The sequence below is a fragment of the Rhinichthys klamathensis genome, unplaced genomic scaffold (assembly GCF_029890125.1).
Source record: "Rhinichthys klamathensis goyatoka isolate OS25496 unplaced genomic scaffold, OSU_Roscu_1.1 h1tg000127l_1, whole genome shotgun sequence".
In the NCBI taxonomy this organism is placed as follows: domain Eukaryota; kingdom Metazoa; phylum Chordata; class Actinopteri; order Cypriniformes; family Leuciscidae; genus Rhinichthys; species Rhinichthys klamathensis.
The window spans coordinates 5604706-5624645 of NW_026606664.1; the positions used below are offsets into that span (position 1 = coordinate 5604706).

The 19940-nt window shown below is 39.9% G+C and overlaps 1 protein-coding gene across 1 annotated transcript in view; it reads left to right on the forward strand.

Annotated features, from left to right (window-relative positions):
- The window catches only part of zswim5 (zinc finger, SWIM-type containing 5), a 51396-nt gene that overhangs the window by 15904 nt on the left and 15552 nt on the right, over nt 1-19940 (forward strand). The window contains exon 2 of the mRNA XM_056256643.1: nt 19567-19923. Coding sequence (XP_056112618.1) covers nt 19567-19923 — 357 coding nt within the window. The remainder of the gene's footprint in view (nt 1-19566; nt 19924-19940) is intronic.

A 19940-nucleotide genomic window follows, 5' to 3' on the forward strand; every position in this document is an offset into this window, starting at 1 on the left:
GAAAGATCTAAAGATTTATTATAAAATATTATATTATTATTATAAAAATCTGTGACCAATCATTTCTTATTTTTTGTCCATGTCTTTAATATGAAATATGAGCATATGAGAGCTCTTATGCATCCACTGTGGGGAATAAAAACTGTACATTGGAGAAAAACATATTGATTCTCATATAAATTTCTTTAGAGAAGTGTTTTTTCCTATTTTTTTCCCAAAATAGGATGTAGTGAGCATTACTGAGTGCTAAACGCACGTCTGTTCATTCATACTGAAAGCCAGAGGGCGCCCTCGCGCAGAAACTCCAAATATGGCTCAGAGAAGTAATATAATGATGTTCCAGGAAATCCTCAATTCAGCTAATACATCTGAATGTAGCTGAATAAAAAGAAGATAGAAACACTTTTAATGATTAAACAAGTCAATAAACACGCACTGCCTCCAATGTATGGTGTATTTGAGTTAAAGCTTTCTCTGGTTTTTCATAATAATAAAGTATATTTATAATGTAATGCTAATCGACATGGCCTTTATTACCGTTCTGTAGAATACTATACAATTATATATTGTCTGCCTCATTCTATGAGAAGCCACATCATCTCACAAAAGGAAATTTCAAACACTCAACTGACGATATGAAGTGAGTAAAAACATGTTATTAAATGTCTTTTGTCGGACAACAGGTTTACGCTTTGCATTACAAGTTTGGGAAGATTTCTGAAGCATTTCTTTTTCAAATGTACGATTGCACGTTATAAGTGACCAGAGATGGAGTAGCATTTACTACTGGTCACTGAGCCGCTCTTCACTAACACGCTGTACATATATTTATTCAATTAAAAATCTAAATAATCGCAGCCTTTGCGATTTCATAATCGCACTAAGCCAAATCGCGATTTAATTTCGATTAATCGTTCAGCCCTACACTTGAATGGTTTAAACTGGCTTAAATTATTAAATTGACAGGACTTAAAAACACATGCAAACTTTCACTCTATAATGGTTAAACCTTACAATTAATCTGCGAATCACATGCATTCCGAACCGTGGGGCCTGGTCTGTACAGATCACGGATCCATTACGATACATTACACCCCTAACTACTATTATAATTGCTATTCATATTCACCCTGGTTTGTAAACAAATGTGTATTATTGTGCACCACTTTTATTATAAACACTATTCTGAAGCATAAACTTTAAATTATATAATGACGGTAATAATACTAGCGGCTCTTTATTTACGAATCATTTGTTTGCTCTCACCTTCTCTCGTGTTGACTTAAGATATTGACATTGAGCCGGTGGTGCAGCATTACCTTCTTTATAAAACTATTACCATTCTAAAGATATTACAGAGTAATGGATTTGTCTTGCTGTATTTTGAGCTAGCCAATCTGGACCTGTATTGAAGCACCCGGTGCACAATTTGTTTTCATCAGCAGTAAATGGTGGATCATTGTAGCCGTGACGGGAAAGCACAAAGACCCGCTAATGAAAGGCAATGGCTGTGGCCTCGGTCTCATCACCACTCACTACTCTCATGGATGAAAACAGGTGTCCTCTTGGGGCTGGGGTTTCATTTAAAGAGGGATTTTAAAGGAATATTCATGACAGCTATCTTTATTTGGGTGGGTGAAGGGAGGAAAAGAAGTGGGGGAAGAGAGAAAACGTCAGTGGGGTAAATCAACCAGTGATTGAAGAGGCCTGTCTGGGATAATTCAGTTTGATTGGACTCTCGGTCTCTCATTACCATTCCAGTTTCAACAGGGAGACGCCCCTCAGTCACCACTCCACCATGCTCCTCTCTTTCTGAGGATGACAATGCCCTAGTGCGGGCGCTGAAATGAGCAGGAGGCCTGGAGTACATGGTTTAGCATTACTATTCTGCTGTGCACAACATTGAGTCCACTTATAACACCTCAGACTTGTTTATTTTGTCACAGATTGGAAACTTGTTGTGATGAAAAGCATCAGTTATTAGAGGCTATTGACACCATTTTGGTTGAGTCAGAGTATCCAAGATCCTGAAAATCTTAGGCACAAACACAGATTCAAAAACCTTGTGTTTTAGCCTAGACAATATTGAGTCATAGCATTTTAAGGTTTGGTGTTTACTTCTATTGCATTAAGGAACCTGGTTTCAATATGCTGCCTGCACAGGAAGTCAAGCTCATAATGCTTGTTCATGTACCGACAACTATTTCCTTTGTGGCATCTTTGTGGCTTGAGACCACATCATCTTCACCTGTGACATAGTTTCATACAATCTGGCCTCTTTTTGTTCCATGTACCCAGTTTAAGGGTTATGATTATGTTCTGCTGTGAACGCTGTATAGAGACCCCATTTCGCACCTGGCATGTTTGTAGTCACCATTTGCAACATCTAACCTGTCATTGCAAATGGTGCAATGGTACTAGCTTGTATTGTCCTTTTAGATGGCAAAGCCAATTCTGCCGTCCTTGGTAAACCGAGGAGGTTAGTGCTACACTTGATTACAAAAAGCCCAGTGCTGGGAACTCCCTAAGGTTGAACAGCCATTGGAACATGTTAACTGGACCCTTCAATTGTTCAATCCCACCCTCCACCTCTAGGCACTTTTAATCAATAAAAAAAGTCTACCGATGCAGATCTTGTATTGCTGGCATAAAAGGGTGATTTATCTTAGCTTGTAGCTCCCTTTAAGTACTAAAATACCTGTATGGTTACATCATTTACCCAGGATGCTGCAGGCCTTGAATACTGTCAAATCAAAACCAGCTTGAGTCGAAATAGTGATCCCTCATTCTATTCCTTATGCCTTTTGTGTAGTTCCTGCTTTATTTCACCGTTTTTCAGCATGGCTGGAGTTGAAGGGGTTTCCCTCCTCTCCCTCGGGTACCACAGTCTCTCGGAATTCAGCCCATTCGAATAGTCTGTTCATGTGTCATAAACACACCCTGGCTTTGATGTCGATAGATCACCACAATGGACGGCTGCCTCTCAATTCCCCCAGTTGTAAACCTAGAAGCCCCTTTGTGCAATATACTGTCTTTTGGTTGAACTTCAAAGCGTGCAGTTTGCTTCAGTCATGGAATAATGAATTCCAATGTGCTGTTCAGATGAATGTGATGCAGACCCATGTGTGCACCTGCATACAGGGTTTTTCCTGCAGAGAATTACGAGGCGGCCGCCTCCGTCAAATTTCGTGCCGTCTCCGGCTCTCGACAAAACTCAGACAGACAGTCACATGCTCAGATACACTTTTTCCATAACATTCCAATTAATCGAGGGTGGATGACAGATAAATCCTTATGTGTTGAGTTTAATAAAGACACGGAAACTCTCATCATGGTAAAACGCAATGAACGTGCGTCACTCTTTTACTTTCGTTTTCAACAACGTAATTCTCTTCAGGGAAAACTAATCAAGGAAAACACATGCCTGGGCTCGACATTAACGCTTGTCCCGGGATACGTGTGTTTTTTTTAAGGGACAAATGAAAGAGAATTGTCCTTGCCCAACTGGACAAATGCCCTGATTAAAACAATTTTTAATATAAAAAAAATAAGATAAAAAATAACTAGGGAATCACCGAAAACGTGAGGATGAATCTAATTTTATTTCATTTAATATAAGTGGCAATTGATAGCCTATAGTTGATAATAATAGGCCTACCTAATGTAGGCCTACTGACGGTAACAACATAACATAGTTAAGAAACATCACAGGGAGTGCTGTTTTCCTGAATACCATCACGATTCAAACCGAGACTTCATTTCAGTCAGACAATCAGACAACTGATTTCATAACAGTTCAATAAACAAATAGTTAAAATTAAGTCACTTACATTTTAGACGCAATGACTGTTTTTGTTTTGTTTCAGCAGCGAAAATAGTTCCAAACAAAGATCACAGCAGAATCACAGTGCATCTCACAGGGACACTCAGCCATGTTTCATTACTGAATGATTCAGCGTTTTGAACGAATCGGTTGAGTCAAAGATTCAATTACCCATTCATAAACTGCCTCATTCTAAATAAATCAGCCGTTTGAACGAATTGCTTGAATGAATGATTCAATGACTCGCTCATTAAGACGGTTGCCTACCGCCACCTACTGCCTGTTTAGTTTCAGTATCATTCTTTTCAACATTCCTTATTTGTGTATTCAAAAAATATTTAAAACAATCTCATAATCTTCTCATTTAATACAGTTGTAATTTTTCAATGTAAATTATTTAATTTGATTGGTAACAGCCTAGTGTCTTATTATTCTAATTGAATGTATTGATCAAATTTAAGAATTTGAAATGAAAGATGGAGCATACATTAAATAAAATTAGGGGGGGGGGGGGGAATGCCCTTTATAAAGGTAAAAGAATTATTCTGATAAGAGTGTTTTCCAACAGTGATGTAATGAAACATTGACGATTTAAGTTTGAAGGGAGTAAAGCCTCTGTTTAGGCTATTAAAGAAATGTAATTTTGCCGAAATAACTTTTATTTTAAATAAATGTTCATTTTAAATCAGCCTACTTCAGTGTGATATTTTACCATATCATGCTTAACACTGAGAATTTAAATAATTGTAATGTGATGATCAGATGCAGATATCTAAATCAAAGAATATCATAGGATCGGGCGGTTGGCGGGTGGATTATTTATTTTTAACAGCAGATTCGGGTGACTCAAAGTGCACCAGATTAATGAATTTATCTTTAAAATGTAAAAAAATTTCTTCCGGGGGAGCATGCCCCCGGACCCCTCTAGAGGTACTAAGCTACACCCACAAAAATACTGTGGGAAACACGCTAGGCTATATGATGGTCTACGAAAAATACTCATTTCATTATCTTATTAAATATACATGATCAGGATTTGACCACCTCCGCCTCGTTTTGAGCCAGGAAAAACTCTGATATGCTTTATTTCAATGCAGCAACTGAAGAGCAATTCTCAGGCTGTTCCAAGCAAGTCTTATAGCTTTAGCACAAGGGCACCTACACACGGTTGCGCTGAATCAGAGAATATGCATTTCCGATTGAATTCAAACTAACCCTGCTCTTTCTATTTCCTCAAAATATATAGGCTATTTTGCATTCTAGGAATGCACAATAGATTAGTACCATATTGGACATTGGCCAGTATTAGTTTTTTTATTTAATTTTGCATGCTCATTCTCTCTCTATTTTTTTATTTTCTTAAAATGGATAGCCATTTTTCAGATTGTACATTATATTATTTTTTTGATGCCTTAATTCACTTGTAGCATTTAAAATGATTAAATGTAGTTTTTGTTTTTTTATTTTGACAAAATAATATAAAACTTTAAGATTGGCTATTTATTATTTATAGCTTTGCTTATCTTTGACTTCAGGTGATTGAGGAAGTGCTCTTTGTTCACTTTCTGTATTGAATTAAATTATTTTTTTGTTGACCTTTTTAAAGGAAGGTTTACTTATAAATATTTTAAGGCAATTTTAAGGCAGTTCTTATCATTAATAATCCACAGTGTAATTTATATATATATATATATATATATATATATATATATATATATATATATATATATATATATATATATATATATATATATATATATATATATATATATATATATATATATATATTTTTTTTTACTTTCAAATAGTTAAATACAATAGTTAAATAGTTCCAACTTTTTTTTCTCTAGATACCAAAAATTGGTATTTAGAACTGTGAAATTTACTGGTACCTATTGAAATGTTGATATTGTGTAACACTAAGTGCAATCCTATCTCATGTGTTCCTATCCATCAAGTGCTCCATCATACCTTGCTGTTCCTGTGTGTAAGCACAGTTAGTACCAGTACCAGTATCCATGAGACCTCAGATGCTCAAAATATTTGTCTCATCTCTTCACTGTGAAATGTTATTTGGATTTTGCTCTGTCTGTGCTGATTAGAAAGAAAAGCTCCCCTTTCTCTCATCCTTCCATTAATATTTCTTTTCCAAGCCTCCTTCCTTGCATTATTAACAAGCCCTTCCCCAATTAAGATGGATGAGACTGCTCTTGAGGGTATTTGTTCAGGTAAGATCTCTGATTAGCATATCTGATGGATCTGCCTTCATGCGCTGATTAAAACCATCCTCTTTCCCCGGGGCAACTTTAAAGAAAGAAATGCTCAAAAGAGGACCCTCACACATTCTGCTAATACAAACCACAACAGACCATGCTACAGTGATGGTTTCATTGCCTGTATCCCTGCTAGGCCCGCCCCATACCGTCTCCTTATTACTTTAAGTTTCCTCAAAGGACAAAACCGGCTTGTCATGCATTCCCTTTATTGTTAGGGCATGAATAACAGGATTAGCCCTAACAGAATTTGAGGAACATTGCTGAAAGAATCTGAGTTAAGAAATAGTCAAGAGGAGCTGTGCTTGCTTACATTTTTAAATGTAGCTGATTAACTGAAGCAAGTACTTACAATAAAAATCTGTAGGCTTCCTGTTTGAAACATTGTAGCCTAGTCTCAAGGACATGAAAAAGCAGACCAACGAAGATTCATGCCTGTGACCCTTAGGTACAAAGTCCAACTGGTGTCCTTGTCATAACTCGTGTGCTGTCCGCATAATACAAGCAAGATCAAGAGTAATGAGCTGTGTTGAACATCCTAGCTACAGCACAGATGGAACTTTGCTAACTTAAACACAATGGAGTGGAGCATGTTGTGGTGGAGTTTGTTTGCATCAATACAAGGCTTTTTGCTTTTTTATATTGTTATTAATGTTTCAGGCTGTAGCTATGCAAATTTTGTAGACCACTCGCACCTGGATTTCCTGAGCACGCCGATGTAGTCTCTATCAGGACTGCGGCAGCCTGGAAAATCTAGGGAGCTTCCTTGTTTTATCAGGTTGTGAGGCCGTGTAGTCTAGTTCTTGCATCTAAGGTCAGTGAAACCCTGATGAGGAGGGTACTGAGAGGAACCTTGTGCTTGCTCTCCGGCACCTGCTCCCAGTTTTGGGAGACAGAATGCACCAGTGTCTGCTGCAGCCAGCTTGGCAGGATCATCAGTAATACTCTATTTTTGTCTTATTCTGCAGCTACGATGGGAAGTGCTTGGATGGGCTTATTTTTGTACATCTGGATCAGCACTTGGGAGAGGGAAAGCTGTAGCTTCGCTTGTTGTACTGGTTTGTTGAGGAATATCGATTGTTGACACTGGTGTCATGTTCTTGAATTTTCCAGATATAGTCAAATATCTGCTGATGTTTCCATATGAAGTCCAGGTGTGTGGATGAAGAGCTCCTCACATGTTCCTTCACTGCCTAATCAGAGAAAATATGCTCCTATCAGAAATGAACTATAACTTATATGGTTGTATTAGGGATGCCCTATAGATACGAAATGCAGTTTATAACTTATGGCCAATAACTGATAAATTATTATGCATAATTCATCCATGCATGTTTACAGTTTTTTTTTATTATTATTATTTTTTTTTAAATGTAATCAAAATGTCATAACTCAATATTATGGCCAAATGAAATCTCTAGTGACATATGCCGAATATTTAGTTCACTTAAACCCGCCCCTTTCTTAGGGATGCACCGATACCACTTTTTTTCAGAATCGATCTGATCCTATACCAAAAATTCTGAGTATCGACCGATCCCCGATACCGATCCGATACCAGCGCAGTTTTTTTTTAATCAAGTACAATTTTTATAACTCTGTGTGTTGAACTGATAATCACTCTTTTGTGTATTAAACACAATCTACTTAATATAGACAACTTCATTATAAAGAAAAACAAATCAAAATATATGATCATAATCTATGACAAAAATGCTATTATAAACTAGATTAGTGGATAATTCAGCAGTAAAATGTAATCTAAAAATCAAGAGTGCACAGTATACTTGTATAAAATCTGAACATTTAGTGAAAAAAACATTTAGTGGGGAACAAATAAGAGACAATAAGTGTAACACTAAATCTGGTAAAACGTTACACATTGCTCTTTGTATTGTTGTAAAATATATTCATGAAAAACAAGATAACAAAAATCAAAAAGATAAATTATTTTATATATAGCCTAAAATTGAGACATGTTTTAAATGTATAGCACAGCTGTTTAATGAGGCAGGAACATATGATAGATAGGACAGAACAAGAAAGGCTATTAATAATCTTTCATTGCGTCACTGTATTATGATATGAAAGGCTCCAATACATTGCGGCACACAGCGCTTATGCGCATCCCGAGCGCAGAATGATGCGCTTGAAGCAACATGAGTCACAGCGCGCGTCGAGTCCACATTAAAAAGTTCAAAGCACAAAGGAAATACATATTGATGCGTAGTGTATTATACAGTATCTATCTATGCAATCGTTTATTGAGCCTTTTCTTTTAATAGTTTTAAATTTCAGTTAGCCTACTGTGCGCGTGAAGAACAATTATAGTGCTCTACTGTACTCCATTGTTGTGATCTAAGAGACACCTGACCCGGTAGAAAGTAACATGATTAAGTAACAGCAATAAAGTCCAGCAAGATAAAATTGTTTTATGTGAAACCATAGACCTTTATCTACAGATCAAGTATAATAATAGTAACATTGAATCATCTTGTTCTCGTGTTGACTGTAGTAACCGAACGCGACGCGCTGTTTGAATGCTGAATGAAGAATGATTGACAGATTGACGGATGGAAAAGTTCACGTGATCTTGAATTTAATGACTTAAATATTCATGTCTATCTCACATTATAATATATAATGGCTTCAGAACACTTATAATATAGTGCACGAAAACGTTATGGTGCTTTATAATGTTTTTGTGCCTTTTGTTGGGCTTAACAATAACACAGAATATATACGCACAATATCGGATTTGGATCGGCCTCTTCTGAACGATACCCGATCCGGCAAAAATGGCAGTATCGACCCCGATACCCGATACAAATATCGGATCGGTGCATCCCTACTTTCTTACCTCAACCTCAAGCTTGCAATCAGATCTGCCTAGAGCTATCCAATCAACAACCGATGGTTGGAACCAAGTCCCCACCCTACATTTTTTTGATAATTAATTTTTCAGGGTTGTACATCACAATGCGTAAGCAAATTTATGCCGATACTTCCGTTACTGTTTCTTAGGCTCCTGTAGATATTATTTGATTCAGGCACTGTGGCTCTTTCCCTATATAGTCTCAATGGACCTCTATCCACTGTCTGATAATAGAATTGCCGTCACCCCTGGAATAGACTTCAGGCTTGGTTCCTACATCTCCTCCCGCTACTCTCGCTCTTTTTTTTTTTTCTTCTTCTTTTCTTTACTCCCTCCTCTTTTGTAATTACTGGAGTTTGGCTCTGTGCCCAGTTTTCTCCATTGATGTCTTCCTCCCTCCCCCTTCTCGCTGTCCCTTCGTCTCTGTGAAGTCCACACACTCCGCTCTTTGTGGCTGCGGTAAAGGAGGCAGCGTGCCCGTGGAATTCATGTAACACATTCCACTGGATACCCCTCCTCTGCCTCACATGCACACTGAAACCCTCCTGTTGCCACCCAGTGCTGTGCCAGTTGTGTGTGTAGGCATTATGTTTGGCGCGTGGCCCTAGATGGGGTGTCCTACCACCCCTCACCCACTGCCTGATTTCACTGGGCCTTAGCAGATTCCTGCTGCTGACTCGGGACCCCTGTTTCTATGAGCCACATTGTTGGATTGACTGCTTCCTTTCCAGCTTGTCACTATCTCCTCCTCATCCTGCTTCTCTTTTATGTTCTCATATTGTTGATTTTCTTTGCACATACATCCGCAAAGCAGTTATTTTGAGAAAAGATGGACATTTAATCTGGCGGTGGGATGTGCTTCCGGGCTTCCATTTCTTAAAGCTTTCAATCAGAGACCCGTCTGAACAGATATTCTGGTAGGGCAGCACCTCCTCATCTTACCTCATGGGATAAAAGAGCCTTTCAAAACTGGGTTTCCATTACAAATGCTAGAACGTCTCAGGGCTGACATCTATACTAATGTACAAAGCTTTTTTAAATCGTACACAAGAATACAAAACTCTCTGCTAGCACAAGAGTACGAGCAATGTAACAGGAAACTCAAAAGACTGGCATTTCGAGTGGGGTGTACATAATTTTATCCTCCCTCATAGTGGTCAAGGAAAGGGGCCAGATTGCTCTGGTTTAGGAGTGTATGTTTTGTTTGTTGTTGCTAGAGTGCCCGCGGTTCATCTAAAGGCCTGCCAGGCCCTGCTGGGTCCTCTAATCTCAGGCGGTGAAGAAACACCCTTCACTTTCCACCAGAGTACTGCTGGACCACGCAAGAGAAAGGTGCCTGCTGTCTCTATCCTGTTTATCCTTCACATTCACAGTTTGAATGAGAGGTAGAGGGTTATTTTGGTCCTCTAAACCACACTTGTGTTTCTCTACTCTGGAGTTGATGGATGTTCAGGGCTTTCAGAGGCTCTGCCTCTACCTGGTAAGGTGGGTTTTTTCCAGCTTGCCTGTTGGGGCAAAGCCAAGCTCTGTGGTGCCAAGTTTCGAAGGGTCCAGCTGGCAAAAGCAAGGCCCTTTGTTTTACTGCACTCTGCATTCAGGCCCAGTCGCACAATGTTTTGTCACTGGTCTGAGTCAGTATGCGATGGCGACGACCTTGCCAAAAGAGCAAGGTGAGATGCACTGTATTGTGCGAGCTGTAATTGTTGCCTGTCTATGTAGATACTGCAGCATGATAGTTTTATTCCCGTTCAACGATGCTGAATGTCTCTATACGTGCTTTGAATTTTTTAGACCATGCTTTCTGACATTTGCCGCTGTGTTTTTGAACAGCAGGGCACGTCTGCAGAGTTAAGCAAACTTCTTAAGAGACCACAAGCACCTTATTTGCCAGCTTTCTCACAGAGACCTTACGTTTGGTCGCCCTCTTCAACAGGACATAGGGCAATTTATGAATATTCATTCAGCTGTCCATGGTTACTAAAAGCAGTGCTTAAATCTACATAATTTGTGTTTAAGTGCCTTTCAGATGGCCTTTTCCTTTTTTGACACACTCAAGAAAAGGAGCCATACTTGGTAATCAAGCTGCCATTGTAGGACGGATCCTAACAGTCGAAAAGCTAGTCAAATGTTCTGACTAAAAGCAGTCAAAGGCTATTTTTTAAATCCGTTGTCAGTGTCCAGTCTCATAAAGCCTGAATGAAGCACACTTTTTTGTATTGTCAAAGCTTTAGAGAAAATACAAAGGTGCTTTCTTGTAAGAAAAACTGATCTTAAGATTTACCATCTATACATTTGTTTGTCTACATTGATAATATACCATGTATTTAACCTTATTCTATTTGTGCCTCTCCTGGCTTGCTGTAGAGAGGGTGTCATTGGTGAGCTGCGCTTTTGAGAGCTTCAGGTCTGTTTTAATGAATGGGTATCTGGCAATAGGCCTTTTATTTGAACATAGAGCCCAGCTAAAGTGCATTGTGTTGTATTGTTTACAGAGCATTTCCTATTATTCTGTATGCGAGCACATGTGAATGTCAATGAAATCCTTTAAACAGACCAGTTTGAAATAAGCTGTTTTACTTATTTGAGCTGATATTTTCTCCTAAATTAGAGGGATTTAAGGAGGCAGCCCATTTAAACAGTGCAAGCATCAATCAGCAGTCCTTGTCTTGCTGTCTTTGTATTTTTAATGTTTTTGTATAATTGCGCACCTGAACTGAACAAATCAGTTTAATGTGATTTTATCAGTCACTATATTGAACATAATGCTGTAGTAGCAGCTTTGTGCTCAATGGGCTTTATTATTATTATTTTTTTAAATGAAACTTTATTTAAATAAGTGTATTAAACTTTAATATTTAAATGTATTATGTTGTTGTTTTAGTTTATTAATATTATTATTGATAATACTTTTTTCTCATCTGAGATTTCATTATTTTTACCTAATGTTGATCATTTGTCCCCAAACTGGGAAAACTATCATCACAATACACGAGGGGCAACCATTCTGCAATTACAATAGGACATTGTCTCGCTTTGAGAGAAGACCAAGCACTTCAGGCCTCTTGGGTGCTTGAGTTTGTGCTTGTGTTCCTACTCTACATTCCTCTATCTCCTATCTGTTCTTTCCTGTCCGTCTGGGCCGCTGATCTCCTAGCAGCAGTGGTCGCACAGGACCCTGCTTCCAAGCTGACGCCTGCTAACCGCTGCTTGCTTTTTATGGGCAACAATGGCAGGCCAGGCCCCAGCCTAAGGCCTAGACAGACCCGTCAATAACAAAGGGGGCCTGTGAATCTGAGGCCCAGTGGGCAGCCGGTGCAGAGGGAATAAAGCAGGTCAGGGCCAGATTAAGAGTGCTGAGGGGAACACAGCGCAGGCCTAACGGGTGCATGCCAGCTCAAAAGGCACTCCTGAGAGAGACGGAGGGAGGGAGGCCGCAGACAATGGAGAGTTTGAGGTGGGGGGATAGTTGGAGGAGGAGCTTTTGTAATTAGAGATGCCGCCATTGCTGCCTCAGCTGATTCCTTAGCTGTGCACACCTTCAGGGTCTCATCACCGTAATGCATGCAAAAGCTAAGCTGGAAGGGCTTGTTAGGGACTATTCCTTTGTGTTTGCACTCCCCCTCTCTTGTTTTTTGTCCTTGTCCATATGCTTAGCTTGGTTTGATGAGCATTTTCTGCAGGAAATCGTAAGGAGGGGTTGATTGGATGTTTTGTTTTAGCACTATTTAATGGAAAACACAAAGATAATATGGTTTAGCTTTTTAGCACAATTAAGGCATCTTTATTAGCAATGAATTGAAATAAAATTCTCGGCTGAAACCAAAATTTGGGGCCAAAAACTGAAACCATAAATGCTTACTTTAACAAAATTAGTTTAATTATTTAAAAAAAAGGTTAGTTTTATATTGAAAGTTTGAAGAGATTACACTTGTTCTTCATTCAGGGAGAAGGAAATTTAGATTTTTATCTAATACAAGCACTGTATTTCTTAATACACCATTTTTTCAGGAAAGTTTACAGGTTATTTAGTAACAGTGTCTTCTCAAATGAGAGGCAATCATCTCATATATTAGAATGAAATGTTGCACTACATGGCCCCACAGTGTCTGTGCAAGATGAGAAAATGTTATTTATTAATACGCTAAACCGAGAGAGTGATCGCTTTAGTTTAGAGGGACTTGCACAAGTAGGAAAAGCAAACAATTGTTTGCAATATTTTGTTTATTTTTTTTCTGTTATTGCATGTTAAAAGTTTGTCTAACCAGGGATGCACTGAAATTTCAGAGACTGTGTGAGTGAAAAAAAGTGAACAGAGAGACAGAAAGAATGGTTTAGTTTAGAAGGCAGCAGGGAAGGAAGGAAATGTAGGCGATGTATTACTGCTGGGACAAGCCCAGAGTACATATTTACATTTTCTTACCTTGTAGATGAAAACACAAAGAACACAACAGATGTGAGCTTATTGGTCCTCAGAAGCTTTTATCTGATACTGGTTTTACAGCTGCGGGGCAAACTGAAGTCATACCTCCTCGTAGGAAACGGTTAAAGATGGAATGCTGTGGGAGAACAGAAAAGAAACTTGCCGCTGTGAGGCCCGCACGAGTTATGCGCAAAGCAGTCAATCGGTTCTCTTTCCTTTTCTCATATTGATTGGGGATTTTTAATTTTTTTTTGTGAATGGATGAGTCATGAAATATAAGCTTCTTAAAGCATTATCTATCAGTGCAGGCTATGCTTCTAGTGTGAGCAGAGCTCAAAGGAGCCATTGTGTCCTGCAGACTGCTGCTTGTCAATTGCAGGCCAGCAGATGGTTTGTACATATTCGCATATTAAACACAACCAAGTCGCATTTAGGGAAATGGTGAAAGTGGCAGAATAAAATCTTAGAGGGCATATGCTGATGCGCAAGGGCTGATGGTGGTTGACTGTTCACAAACAATCCATCAGTGATCAGGGAATGTGCAGGCCGGTGACCTTTCCTAGCTGTCAGATTGTCTTATGCATGCAGAGTAGACTGCTCACAAAACAATACCAAAACTCAGATTTCTATTCAGGCACAGTGTCTGGATGACTTGATACTGACTGTATATAATATGGCTTATTTTGCATGAGACGAGCATTGTTTGATAATTTTTTTTTTCAATCCTTCTAGCAAATGAAAATGGAACATGTTGTGTTGAGATTTGTTCTTTTGTGTCACGTGTTTAAAAGGCATGTTTGCTTTATCATCTGTACAAAGACAAGAACAGCTTAAGAATTACAATCTAGTACGTTCTGTGCACCCCACACTGCTTTGGAGAAGCATGCTTTCCCTATTGAGCAGGCGAATGGAAACATATGCATATTCAGCTAGCTTTTTAGATGCAATAGAAGAAAACCTTGAACAGAAATAACAATGAAAGGATATCCCCGCCTCTATTTCCACACCGCACGGTTTCACTTCAAGTGCATCTGCTTTTATCTCAAGCAGGACATCTGGTTGCACTTACGGCCTGTCCAAAAGTGCGATTCATCTCCTCCTTTTCGCCCTGTACGCCTTCAAATTCATCCTCCTCTCTGGCTTGTTTTCAGTCTTCACTGGGTGAATTATCTGAGAATAAAGGCTCTTCAGCCAGGGCTAGTTTGCATCAGATGCTAAATTGTTGGTTTTGAACTATCCGGCCCTGTATGATTAGCCCGGCTTTAATTTCCCCCTTCACTTCACGCACAATGCGCAACGCAAGGCTCAGGCTAATGGTGACCGCATAGTTCTCTCCGGGTCTTATCTGCGATTTCCATGGGCGTCAAACCTGCTGCTTGCCGCTAGCCCACTGAAAGGAATGCTGATTGAGCTCCGTGCAGCTCTTTCTCAAGGTTCACAATTCGGTGGATCAGAAATCAATTATGTGTGATCGTGACAAATGACTCAGGGGGGCTGCTGTTTGAGGGACATCACAAATGAATCAATCAAGCCTTTATCAGAGCACATAGGAAGCCATGTGCACAATCTGAATGTGTGTGCCTGTGCATATGCATGTCTGTTGTGTCGAGATATATGAGTGGGGGGAGCTGGGATGGATGCTGATGCGGTGTTAACCATATTGCTGCTGGGACAGATGGAAGATGGAAAGGAGGGGAGGGGAAGGCCATGAGGGGTAGAGGCTCTTCTGCATGCGGCATTGGCCCAGTGCCTGCCGTACAGGACCCCGTTTGGCCTCCATGGCTGATTAGAGGTTAATGGTTTAAGAGTGTGTGGGGATGCTGTCATGATTGGCTGAAAGGTTCTCGAGTGGGCGTGTCTGAGGGGGTGGCAGATGGTGCGGATAGAGTGAGGCTGCGAGTAAAATGAATGAAAGAGGGGGACTCCTCTCCTGTTCCCTGATCAGTGACCATCGCAGCGGCGTGAGCTCCCCCTATATGCATCCCTCCCCAACAGATGGTCAGTGGCTCAGAGCTCAGTGGCTAAAATGACTCCAAAAGCCCAGGCTGGATGAGCGTGCATTAGCGGGCATCGCCAGCGGATTAATTATGACTGTTACACTTACATAGTGAATCGTAACGTGGCCGGGTGATTCTGTTGGTGGCAAGATTAGAGTCGGCCCAAGAGGGGTACGTTTCCTGAGAGAAACAGTCTCATATCATTTGGACGGTGTCACGAAAGCCATTCCTTCCCCAGTGATATGATACTCATGTAATTCACCCAAACTCCATGTTTTAGTGTCTCAATGTGTAACATCCATTTGAAGTTACTTTTGTTGAGTTTTGTTTGCATCTCATGTGTGAGGAAAAGAAGCACATCTGTTTTTAGCACTTTGCTGCCGTTGGAGTTTGGTTTGATGTTCTAGTTTCTTCTACTTTGGCACGTGCTTATGTCACTTGGTTTCCTTTGCTGCCAGTTTAATGTACACATTTAGTATTTAGTAAGTGTTTGGTTATTGTTTCTTTCTGTGTTTTATGCTATTCTGTTTTTGCTATTTAAAAGGGCCTTTGGTCCTGATATGGTTTAAACACAGACTGAATGCATTTTCTATCTTTCCTGGCCTAAAGTTCTGTTTACCCCAAGGGTCAGATTTACTAACAGCTTGCATCAGCGCAAACCCTCTTTTTGCGTTAAAAAAACTACTGTCAGGATTTACTAAAGACACGCAGTGAAAAAATTACAGCTGAAAAGGCGTGGACTGGGTTATTTTTGTGGCTGACCTTGTTGCATATGAATTTGTTGGAGTTTCCCTTTCAGATGCAAAATTAATGGGAGTAGAGCATTTAAATGAATTTAAATGAATGCAAGGTGATTTACTAAGGTTTGCATTGTTTAATTTACTGGTGCACAAAAATGCAAGTCCTAAATCAGACACTTGGGCTGCTCTTGGTAGATTGCGTTGGTCATTATGGAAATGATCCGGCTGCCTCTGTGTTCAGTAGATCATGCGCAGAACTTTACACTCCCATTGGCGCTTTTTTAGAATTGTGCTCTCGCACTAATTTGTCCTGTTAAGTAAATACCCCAAGGATAAATAATAGGCCCCAAGGATAAATAATAGGCCTGGAACGAAGCATTGACGTAGTTGATTACGAAAATGCATAGAAGTGCATGGAATGCATTAACGCATCAAAACAATGGTTAGATACAGCCCTAATAAATATATTAACAGTAACTATAAGGTTTTTGATTTGTTTTTTCAGATTAGTGAAGTTCACACCACAGCTTTAACGACAGCGGAGCGTTAACGTTGAAATCATTTTCAGGATGACTTTTCCCAGCTGATGAATGCTAAAAACATGGACAGCCAAAAAGAATCCACTCGACTTTAAAGAGTTTGAGCATTTAAAGCAGCAGATGATATAACTGCTGCACACACGTATAATAACCAGAAAGTTATTGTGCGTTGGTGTGGACGCTAATGTAGTTATTGTTATAGTTGTCGTTCTTGATGTAATGACCTTAAACCTTATAGTTTAGCAGGCCTCTGAAAATGATGAAATCATCTGTAGTGACTGGTGCGGACACAACGGACACACTCAAGATTCTTTGTGTGGTCTGAATGACTGATATTAACAACAGCAGTGTCATTATTTCTTCTAGATGACGTTGCATGGCTCATTTTGACTGATACCAACACTCCATCTGCTTATGACATCCACCCTCTCCATTTCCCAGCAGAGTTCATCTTTCGCTCTCTGTCCATCCCCTTCCTCTCAGGTAGCAAATGATCGAAAAGCCTCTAAAGATGGGGGTGGGGGAGAGGGATCTATGCTCGCGCCACGATGGAGGTTAGCCAGAAAAGAGCAGTTGTGGAGGGGTTGGTTGAGCAGCATTCAGTGCTGAGCAACAAAAGGCCTGGTGGAGAGGGTGGGGGGAGAGCCAGCGATATGAGAGCGAGAATAAAAAGACAAGGAGGGCTCTTCATGTCCATCAGTAGCAGATGCGTGCTCTCTCCAATGCAACCCCTGTCACATGAGCCTATAGGCTCATCTGCTCCTCCATAACCCCACTGATGTTGCCATAGATGTTGCCATAGATAGATCTATGCCATAGATGCCCATCACAGCCAATCCTTACGTACATCGCTCAGAAATCCACTGTCTGTGATTAGCAGTTTGTAATAGTCATGTTTACAAAGGCTATCTCTTATTATTATTATTATTATTATTATTATTAATCTTGAACAAACCCCTAAACTTTAGTTTTACATTGCAATGTGTTAGGAAATGTACTTAATAAGCCACCATTACCCCTAAACATCATTGTAAGGAGGGACACTGCTGTTTTTGATAGTGGGTGGGATGTGTCCTTCATGTGACTAATGCTGTTTAGTCTCAACTGTAGATTTTTACAGTCCAAGATAACGCATGATCTGATAATGCAAAGGTTCACATGAAGGTGCCCTGATTGCCCAGGGCATTTTTGAAATGTAAAACAATTCAGTCTTTGCATACTTTGTGGTAGGCAAGATGATCCATTGTTTGCCTTGCAAACGTGTATTGAGCCTAACACATTTGATTTTTTTTTTTAACAAAAAAAAAAAAAAAATAAACCCTTCATACTTTTTGTAACCAAGATCTTATAGTACACTCACAGTCGATGCCGTAGTGCTGCGCTCTCGCTATAAAGAAGTGTCAGTTGCTGCGTGGCAAAAATGCACAGTTTGATCAGTCTTGAAAGTAGTTCTTAAAAGAAAAATGAACCCTATAAATGCACTCCTATATTACACACTCCTGTGGATCTTTGTTTCTATAACCAAATTTACTTTGAACTTGCATTGTGCCAAAAGTAATTTGCAACACATAGGGGCACTCCCTCTCCTTTTCTGTCTTTTATCAAAATGAAAACAGACATCACCATAAACTCCCCTTAATCAGATGGCTCTGTTGTGTTGGCTGTGCCTGAAAGGGTTTGGCAGTAAATTGGACGTCGGATTTCTTTTCTCCAAAATCTCGGGGCTGAGGAGGGGGCCAACTTCTCAGAAGAACTCATCTGAAAAAGCCTTTTGTGGGATTTGGCAAGGGAACAGCCGGCTTTGCTCATGCTTATTAGGCACCCCTGTCACACCAGCCGAACCCTAGAATTAATTGTGATGTGTGCGTTTGTCTGTCTCCCTGTACATATATATATATATATCTATATATATATATATATATATATATGGGCACATGTAGAGACACCTTCTAGCTCTGGTACAGTTTGTTCTGGTCACGGAGGCTTTATTTTTCAGCTGGACACATTTCTGGGCATATGGGGTGGTAACGAATAAGACTAGCTCTGCCTGTTTCTTTCGACAGCCCGTTCCTTGAATCATTTCAACTGTTGTCTCTGCAAGGATACATGGGATCCTGATTCTGTCACTTGTAAGCTTACATAATGATTTGAGATTCAAAGGATCTCTGTGAATTCATGTAGTTCCTGTGGATTATGATAAACCGATCCATTGCAAAGGTTTAGAATGATACAGTAATTCTAGTCCCCCAACCCCCTTCCCTTGGCTTTCATCATTAATAATTTAACAGTCAAAGTGAAGAACAAGCCCTCCTATTGGCCACGAAGACATGCAATACAGTCTTTCTACATTTATGTTTTTAGGTCTTTAGTGAAGCTTTGTTGGGTTGTTTCTCTAGGATGTTGCAGAAACTAGAAATAAAGCAACATCTTTCCATGTTTGATATTTACTGTAATCTTCTGATGTCTCCAAACATGTTTTCGACCGACCAGTATCTTCAGGTATTCTTGAGATTTTGAGTAAAATGTTTTGGATTTAATGTTGGGCATTTTTGCAGCAATTTTCCTATTAGGGTTACTGTAGCATGATCCTCTCGGATTTGGAGATAGGTTGCGCTCCGCAATTGGAAAGCATCTCACATATCTTGTGGTTTGGTAACCACTAGTTACCAAACTAGTTTCTAGTACAGTCAAACAATCAGATGCGTATTTGGTAGCAGGCTAATTTGCCTTAGGCATCGCTGGTTACCAATCTTGACTTACAGCCTCCAGATCCATTTATGTTCATACAGTTAGCTTGAGAATTTTGTTTAGAACTAATGAAAGACAAAGTCACTGCTATTCGAATTGCGTCAAATGTCATTGTTAACTTAAGTTTTTCTCTCTGCCTGTTTCTATATAGGTTTTCACCTCAGTGGCACAGTCACAGAGCCAGCCACGCAATCCGAGCCAGAGACGACACACAAGGTGGCCATCAGCTTCGACCGCTGTAAGATCACATCGGTGACATGCGGCTGCGGCAACCGTGACATTTTCTATTGTGCGCACGTGGTGGCACTGTCTTTATACCGCATCCGCAAACCCGAGCAAGTCAAACTACGGCTGCCCATCTCAGAGACACTCTTCCAGATGAACAGAGACCAGCTCCAAAAGCTGGTGCAGTACCTTATCACGGCCCACCACACGGAAGTGCTGCCCACCGCCCAAAAACTGGCAGATGAAATCCTGTCCTCCAACTCTGAGATCAACCAAGTACATGGTGAGCAGCACAAATTA